The sequence below is a fragment of the Magnolia sinica genome, chromosome 4 (assembly GCF_029962835.1).
Source record: "Magnolia sinica isolate HGM2019 chromosome 4, MsV1, whole genome shotgun sequence".
NCBI lineage: Eukaryota > Viridiplantae > Streptophyta > Magnoliopsida > Magnoliales > Magnoliaceae > Magnolia > Magnolia sinica.
Window position 1 is genome coordinate 21789228 of NC_080576.1, and position 9772 is coordinate 21798999.

The following is a 9772-nucleotide window of genomic DNA, read 5'->3' on the forward strand; positions in this document are numbered from 1 at the left end:
CAAAACATCAAGGTGGGCCACACGTCCAACCTGATAGACGGTGTGAAAGCCACACGAGTAGGGCCCACTGTTCCAATGCACGGACGGTGTGGTTACAACACTAGATCATGGTGGGCCCCACCTGCCAAGTGGATGGACATTTTGAATATAACAAATACCTCATGGTCAAACCACTACTGACGTCAATACAACAGCTATTAGCTGGTTGTGACGTACATCAACTCATCTGCTTCCATCTCCCATTCAGACGGACAGCTGGATATACAAGGCATATCTCAAGGTGGGCCCCACCCCCCACACGTGCAGCACATGTGGGGTGGGTCCCACACCCAAAAATTGATGGGCGGTGTGGAGAAAAACACATATATCATGGTGGCGTTCCACACGGCACCGTCCAAATGGACGGTGCAGAAATAAAATAGATATATCAAGGTGGGCCTCATAGATGGACGGCAAGGGTGAAACGGGCCCACCATCAGGTATATATTATATAATATAATATATAATATATATCTATATAATATATATATTTAATATATGATATACATATATATATATGTACACGTACACACACATAATGGTGCAGCCACACACGTAGGGTGGGTCCCACCGTCCAATGCAATGGACGGTGTGGATAGAACACATAAATCAGGGTGGGTTGCCACCGTCCACCGTCAGTGGACGGTGCAAAAGAAACACATGCATCACTGTGGGTCCCACGTGGGGCCCACCATCACGTTTATCTTCCATCCAACCCATTCATAAGGTCACCCGTACCTGGATGAAAGGGAAAAAAAAATTTCATTTTGATCCAAAACTCCTGTGGGTCCAACAAGGGCTTCAATGGCAGACGGTTCAATTCACACTGTTTCCTGTGATGTGGGCCATCTGAGCTTTGGATGGGCCTGAGTTTTGAAGGAGGCCCACGTCAAGCAGGGGGCCACCTCATGATCGGTTTAGATGTAATACACACATCATGGTGGGCCCCACGGCTAGAGCCGTGGGTGCTGTGCTACCCGTCCGTCCGCCAGGCCTGATGCCTTCTGACAGTGGCAGCACCAGCTGCCGCTGCATGTTATTTTTTTATATTTATTTCTTTATTTTTGTAGTACATCACATGTGGGGCCCGCATCTGATGAATCCACTCCATCCATTGGCTTCTGCTGATCAAGATGGACCGAACGAGTCCAATATTGGACATACTTCAGTGCATAGAACCATCAGGGTCGGTTTTTAACGGTGAAAACCATAGTTTTCCAAGGGATGGCCTACCAGAAGATTGGATTGGCCCCATTTTTTGGCTCAACGCCTAAAATGATCTAAGGAGTGGAATGGACGGCTTGGATTAGACCGATACATCAAGATAGAGCCTACATGAGGGGTCCACCCAAAATTTTAAATCAACCTGATGTTTTGCTTTGACGGACAAGACACCACACTGTCCGTTCACCCTTCACTGAAGTCCAGCGTCCAGGGACGCTGGACGGATCTTGGATATAATGTATCTCTAGGTGGGCCTTGCTCAGGTGGGCCACCAAATGTACGAGATGGTGTAGATGAAACATACATCAAGGTGGGGTCCATCCGAGTGGGCCACACGGCCATACCATCACAAGAAATAAGGAAAGAGAGAGAAAGAAGCACCCACCTTCCTTATTCCTCCTTGATGCTCCAAAGCTCCAATGGGGCTCCTTCAATGGTGGAGATAAGCTTTTTGATGGTAGGATATGGGAGATCTAAGGTGAGAAAGGGCTAGAAATTTGGAGAGCTTGGGACGTCCAAGGTCTTGCTACCATGGTGGAAAAATGGAGAATGAAAAAGGGAAGAGAGAGATGAAGGAGAGAGAGTAATGATGATAGCTCTCTCTCTCTCTCTTAGCTAGGTAATAAGTGTTTTGGGAAAAAGGTAGTAAGTATGGGCTAGGGTCATTATTGCTTTGACTAGAAATTATGGATGGCTTAGGGTGATGTCACCCTAGCCTTGGGAAAAGTGTCAATGTGATAGGTGGGCCCCACCAAAACACAATCAATGGTCCAAATAGAGCGCGACCTATATCCTTTGATGTACAACTCGGATTGCCGCATGAGACACGGCGTTGAAACCGCAGCGACGATGCGGTCACAATGACATAGGTCTTAGGTCAAGCCGACTCGAAATTACAGGATGACACTCAAGGTTGCGCACAAATACCGGTTAAGGATCGAAGGTTGTCAAAATTCGACCGGAAAAATCGCGGAAGTCTACGGAACGGTACGGGTTGGGATATGGGTCTTACAGTGAATCTAAATGAAATCGCTGAAAATTACCATCAAATACATGGAAATGACCGTGAAATGCATGGAAATGACCGTGAAGTGAAGGGAATTAACCGTGAAGTGCATGGGAAATGACCGTGAATCGGTCATTGAAGGGAATTGATCGTGAAGTGCATGGAAATGACTGTGAATCTAAACGAAATCGCCGGAATTGACCGTGAAATTCATGGAAATGACCGTGAAGTGAAGCGAAATGCATGGAAATGGCCGTGAAGTGAAGGGAATTGACCATGAAGTGCATGAAAATGACAGTGAATCTAAACGAAAATGATAGTGAAACTAAACGGTCAATTTCCTTCACTTCACGGTCATTTCCATGCATTTCACAGTCAATTCCCTTCACTTCACGGTCATTTCCATGCATTTCATGGTCATTTCCAGCAATTCCGTTTAGATTCACGGTCATTTCGATGCACTTCACAGTCAATTTCCTTCACTTCACGGTCATTTCCACGCATTTCACATTCAATTCGCTTCACTTCACAATCATTTTCATGCATTTCACGGTCAATTCCGGCGATTCTGTTTAGATTCACGGTCAATTCCATGCACTTCACGGTCAATTCCCTTCACTTCACAGTCATTTCCATGCATTTCATGATCAATTTCGGTGATTCTGTTTAGATTCACGGTCATTTCCATGCACTTCATGGTCAATTCCCTTCACTTCATGGTCAGTTCCATGCATTTCACGGTCAATTCGCTTCACTTCACGGTCATTTTCATGTATTTCACGGTCATTTCTAGCGATTCCGTTTAGATTCACGGTCATTTCCATGCACTTCACGGTCAATTCCCTTCACTTCACGGTCATTTCCATGCATTTCACGATCAATTCGCTTCATTTCACAGTCATTTCCAATGATTCCGTTTAGATTCACGGTCATTTCGATGTAATTCACGGTCATTTCCCTTCACTTCACATTCATTTCCATGCATTTCACGATCAATTCGCTTCACTTCACGGTCATTTCCATGCATTTCACGGCCATTTCCAGCGATTCCGTTTAGATTCATGGTCATTTCCATGCACTTCACGGTCATTTCCATGCATTTCACGATCGATTCGCTTCATTTCACGGTCATTTTCATGCATTTCACGGTCATTTCCAGCGATTTCGTTTAGATTCACGGTCATTTCGATGTAATTCACGGTCAATTTCCTTCACTTCACATTCATTTCCATGCATTTCATGGTCAATTCGCTTCACTTCACGGTCATTTCCATGCATTTCATGGTCATTTCCAGCGATTCCGTTTAGATTCACGGTCATTTCCATGCACTTCACGGTCAATTCCCTTCACTTCACGGTCATTTCCATGCATTTCACGATCAATTCACTTCATTTCACGGTCATTTCCATGCATTTCACGGTCATTTCCAGCGATTCCGTTTAGATTCACGGTCATTTCGATGCAATTCACAGTCTATTCCCTTCATTTCACGTTCATTTTCATGCATTTTACGGTCAATTCGCTTCACTTCATTGTTATTTCCATGCATTTCACGGTGATTTCGAAGATTCCGTTTAGATTCATGGTCATTTCGATGCACTTCACGATCAATTCCCTTTACTTCACGGTCATTTCCACGCATTTCACGTTCAATACGCTTCACTTCACGGTCATTTTCATGCATTTCACCATCAATTCCAACGATTCCATTTAGACCACCGACCATCCGCCATTGGCTGGATGAAAAGCACACATCATGGTGGGGCCCACAGACCATCGACCATCCGCCATTGGCTGGTGGTAGGGGGAGTACCCAATCTGTTTCCGTGTAAGGAGTGGTATTTTCATCCTCAAATTTGTTGTCCGTACGAGCAGGTCTAAGTTCTCAAACGAGATTTGTATTGCTTCATAAAACCTACTGGATAAAAGGTGGGGTTCACAGTCCCAAATTTCTATTAAAAAAACTGTCAATGGCTACGGTTATGGCTACGGTTATAATTCGTAGCTATAGGAGCTCCAGCCATCAAGCCCCCGCCGTCTGTTTCATGGAAAAAGCAGGGGCGTTTTCTACTTTTGGCCAGTCGTCCGTACACATGGGAATATTCTTGGAAGCTTAAAAGGAAGTGGGCTTAGAATGGCGGGTGGGCCATAAATGGATCGTACAGTAGGAAATTTCTCATAATAAATCAAATGGGCCACACCTATGGAGACAATATATAAGTGTTCCTAAAACCTCTAAATTTACTGGTTATGGCCATCCTAACTTTTTGGATCTTGCTGATTTTTGTGCGTTAAATTCATCACCATGATTTTCACCTGATGAACGGGTTTGATCACAGATACACAACGTTGATGGCCACACATACAAAACCTATGGTTGGAATCTCATCCCCGTTATTCTTGTAGTGTGGTCCACGTGAGTTGCGGATATCGCTGGTTTTTGTTGTCAAATCTTAACGCTGAGGTGAACACCTGATGGACAGAGTAGATTAGATTATACAGTACAACATGCTGAGCCCAAGAAGATGGGATGGGATTGGCTACTCCCCCCGCAACCAGCCCGGTGGCTGGTGATTGGTGCTCTGTGGGCCCACCATGATGATGTATGTGTTTCATCCATTCCATTTATCCATTTTTAAAAATCATTTTATGGCTTGAACCCAAAATTGAGAGGGATATAAATCTCAGGTGGACCACACTACAGGAAAACAATATTGATTGGATATCCACTATTAAAATCCTCCTAAGGCCCACTGTACTGTCTATTTGACATTCAATCTGTTAATTAGGTCATACAGGCCCAAATCGCGTCCCAAGATGATGGGAACGGATTGGCTACTCCCCTGCCACCTGCTCCATGGCTGGTGGTCGGTGTTTTATGGGCCCTATTATGATGCATGTGTTTCATCCATTCCATTCATCCACTTTTACATATTATTTTATGGCTTGATCCCAAAAATGAGAGAGTTATAAATCTCAAGTGGACCACACCACATAAAAATAATAGTGATTGGATATCCACCATTAAAATCCTCCTAAGGCCCGCTATACTGCTTATTTGCCATCCAATCTGTTGATTAGGTCATATAGGACTAGATGAAGAGAAAAAGCAAGGATCCGCTTGATCCAAAACTTTTATAGCCCCCAAAGTGTTTTTAATGGTCTACCCTCATTCAACATTGTTTCCTGTAATGTGGTCCACTTGAGATTTGGATATACCTCATTTTTTGACTCACACCATAAAATGATTTTTCAAAATAGATGGATAGTATGGATGAAACACATACATCATGGTGGGGCCACATAACACCGACCCATCGGCCTTTGGCTGGTGTCACGGGGAGTAGCCAATTCGTTTCCCAAGAAGATTGGCCACCAGGGGAAGCGGATTGACTGATGCGTCACACGCCACTGACCCGGCTGATGTGGGTACTGTGGTGCTAAGACGAGCGCTGACACTATTGGAGCTGTCACTGTACCAACGGCTGGAAAGAGATCAAAGTAACATAGCCCCCACAATATATTTATTGTATCGGCACCGTTCATCCATTCTACCATATCATTTTAGAGCATTAGACCCAAAATGAGTCATATCCAAAGCACAAGTGGACCACACCACAAATAGAAATGGGACAATGATCCTCATCATTAAAATATTTATAAGGCCCACCATAACATATATGAAGAGTAAAAACAAATATCATATTGATCCAAAACTCATGGGAGCCCAAAAATGGCTTCAATAGCAGACTTTCAATCCCCCTTGCTTTTTCCGTTGCAGTATACTTGATCTTTGGATCTACCTAATCCTCAGGATGTAACCTTAAAAGGAGCTCACCGAATGAGCTAACGGGTTGGATATAACTTATACCTCATTATGCGACCAACAGGTGACGTAAACACAAGATAGATAGGTGATGTGCGGTAAACCGGACGAACGCGGATTTCACTGAAGGCTTTGGCAGGAAGTTCCTGCGCGAGTATTTTAGGTGCGGCAATGCGATGTTCGTGATAAACTCAACCCACTCATTTGTTTTTCGAAATTAATTTAGAAAATGTGACAAAAAATGAGGATAATTCAAAACTAAATTAGTACATATGATATGAAACAGTGGGGAAAGGATTGCCTACCATTGAAATCTTCTTAGGCTCCACGTTGATGTTTATACTCCATCTAAACTATTTATAAGGTCATTTTCACTCAAATTAAGTGAAAACACTGACGTTAGGCACCATAGATTGGAGGGGATTTGAGGGGTTTCAAATCCCCTGCTTGTTTGGCAGCATAAAGTCATTTCAATAGTTGCAGGTGTAGCACGTGTGTTACTGTACTATCATTCTATTGGGCACATGACCCACTAATGATGATCAGCACCGTCCAAGCATTGTCCAATCAAAACATTGTTTATATTAATCAACTATTAAAAATCATTGATTAATTACTTAGACATGATCTTGTGCTTGCAGCCTATCCAAGACTTGAAATTTCATTATTTTCAAGCAAAACATATATTTCAGTGGGCTTATCACAACCATTGTGTCAAAAATTATATATCTCACTAATTAGAGATATTGAAGTTGATTTAATAATTAAATTCAAAAACTCATGAATATACCATGCATAGTACTTTTGGGTTAAAGTTGATTCACTCCCAAACAGTCCCTCGAGCGCATACAAAACTTTCATGGTCCTATAAATGCATCAACGGTGGTCATTAAATTCCCACTATTTTCTCTCACGTGGCTCACTTAAGTTTTTGATCCTCCTCATTGTTTTTGCAGATATTTGAATGAACTCGAAACAAATGGAAAGAGGGGCTTTCTCATAAACATGGCACTGGGTCCCACCCTGAATCCTCAGCCCAAACTTCTACTAAAGGCTGCGTGTACCACACATCAGCCATATAGCTGGTGGTGTAGGTACGTGTCGTGCGAAGACGAGCGCCGACGCTCCCTGAGATCCGGTTTGTATGAACGGTTCAAAGGAAATCAAAGTTAGATAACCCCACAATGATGTATTTATTATATCCACACCGTTTATCTATTTCTTGAGATCATTTTAAAGCATTATAGAAAAACTTAATCATATTCAAAGTTCAAAGAGACTACACTGGAAATGGTAGCGAGGATAATTATTTTCACCTTTAAAAAATTCGTAGGGCCCACATAACGTTTATTTTCCATCCAATGGGTTAATAAAGTCAAAAATACATAGATGGAGAGGAAAAACAAATTTTATATTAATCCAAAAGTTACGTGATCCGCATAAGGATTTCATTGCTATGCGTTCAATCCCCAACTACTTTTCGCAGTGTGTTCCACTTTATATTTAGATCTGTCTTATTTTTCGGTTCAAACCTTAATACTAGCTCATAAAATGGATGAACGGTGGTTTGGATATAACAAATACCTCGTGATTGGACCAACAAAACTTGCTGACGTCGATACATAAACTAGCTGGTGTGTGGTACACCAGACAATCCGCTTCCGCAAAGGAAAACGGTGATAGAGATTGGAGGGCGTTCTAGCTCGTATCTTCCTTTTATTGGATAAGTCATTTGATACTATGGGCGAACCCGGATGTTGCACACGCAGGCAGTTTAATATCTCACTTCGCATGAAATGACACAAATCAAACCATCCAAATTTCTCCATCTGACGGTCTTTATCTAAAAACAAGGCTAGTTGAAAAATCCCGACCTTTTATTACTGGACAGTCGTTCAATGAATTCGAACCGTTACCTACTTTTCATTCCAACCGTTCATTAAATGTCCACCGATCAACCAATTAATTAACAAGATCAGCATATTGTTTTGGTCTACTGTCCATCTAATATATTACTAACAATTTGGACAGTAGAGATTTGAGTTTATCAGCATGCCACGTGTACTATTTTTCGATGCCTGCGTATGAACCATCATACTCTGCCACGCCGGAGAATCAAACCCCCTCTATAAAATTCCACATCTCCTCTCCGTGAAGTACACAAAAGTAAGACACTACGGAAATGACGGAAAAGCCCCTACCCTCTCCTCTCCTCCCATGGAAGACCAAGATTTTTATCAGCGTCCTCTCCGCCGTTACTGACGCCGCTCGCCGCTCTAACGGCACCGTCAACCGCCGTCTCCTCCGCTTCCTCGATTTTCGCGAGGCGTCCAACCCGAAACCGTTTAAAGGCGTCAAAACGGCCGACTTCACCGTGGACCCGACCCGAAACCTCTGGTTCCGCGCATTCTACCCTACTGGAACCGCCGATGACGTCAGCCTCCCCGTCTTCATCTTCTTCCACGGCGGCGGCTTCGCATTCCTCTCTCCGGACTCCAAGGCATACGACGCCGTATGCCGCCGGATTGCCGGCGAGATCCCCGCAGTCGTCGTCTCTGTCAACTACCGCCTGTCGCCTGAAAACAAATACCCCGCCCCGTACGACGACGGGTTCGACGTCGTCAAGTGGCTCGACGGCCGGGACCCGGCTTTTTACGACTTTGCCCCTAAGGCCGACTTGTCACTGCTATTCCTGTCCGGGGACAGCGCCGGCGGCAACATCTCGCACCACGTCGCGCAGCGGATCTCCGGCGCGCCGCCGACCGAGTTCAAGTCCGTGCGGCTCATCGGGCTGGTGGCGATCCAGCCATACTTCGGGGGAGAGGAGCGGACCGAGTCCGAGACCCGTCTCGCGTGGGCCCCGCTCGTCTCGATGGAGCGTACGGACTGGCTGTGGAAGGCATTCCTTCCAGAAGGGTCGGATCGGGACCACGAAGCAGTAAACCCTTTCGGACGTAACGGATCGGGCAATCTACCTGCCTCGTTCCCAGCTGCGCTGGTGTTTGTGGGAGGGTTCGACCCGTTGCAAGACTGGCAGAAACGCTACTGCGAGGGGCTGAAAGCTCTGGGAAAGGAAGCGAACCTGGTCGTGTATCCAAACGCTATACACGCATTCTACGTGTTTCCGGAATTGCCGGAGTCTGAATTGTTAATTACTGAGGTGAGGGATTTCATCCAGAAGCAGTCGAAGAAGGTAGCAGAAAATAAATAAAAAGAAAATTAGATTAGAATAAGAATAAGATGATAAATCTTTCTTAGGATTTTGTTTTATATTTATATGTATTTACGGGTAGTTCTGTGTATGTAGTCTTGGAATTGAATGTGATTTCGTGGATTTATTTTTAAAGCGTTTGAATTTGGGAAATTTTAAAATTACTAGCTTCGGACGATATTTCTCAACGATGGGGTTTCTGGATTATACACCGTTGTTCGGTGTATCGTCTCTCCCAATTCTAGTGATCCGCGGAAACGGATTGGCTACTACCTCTGCCACCAGCCAATGGCTGGTGGTCGGTGCTATGTGGACTCCACCATGATGTATGTGTTTAATCCATGCGGTTCATCAATTTTTCTAGATCATTTTATGGTATGAGACCAAAAATGAGGTATATCACAATCTCAAGTGGACCATATTACAGGAATTAGTGTTGAATGAACGTCGACCATTAAAAAATTT

General features: G+C 44.0%; 1 protein-coding gene across 1 annotated transcript; it reads left to right on the forward strand.

The window, feature by feature from the left end:
- The first annotated feature begins 8146 nt into the window (after positions 1–8146).
- On the forward strand, positions 8147–9421 carry LOC131242742 (probable carboxylesterase 18). The gene has a single exon (XM_058241577.1). The coding sequence runs from the start codon at positions 8279–8281 to the stop codon at positions 9305–9307; it is 1029 nt and encodes a 342-aa protein (XP_058097560.1). The 5' UTR covers positions 8147–8278; the 3' UTR covers positions 9308–9421.
- The last annotated feature ends 351 nt before the right edge of the window (positions 9422–9772 follow it).

What these genes read in the sequence shown, in the direction of transcription:
- LOC131242742 (XM_058241577.1), top strand. Translation starts at nt 8,279, where the DNA reads ATGACGGAAAAGCCCCTACCCTCTCCTCTCCTCCCATGGAAGACCAAG.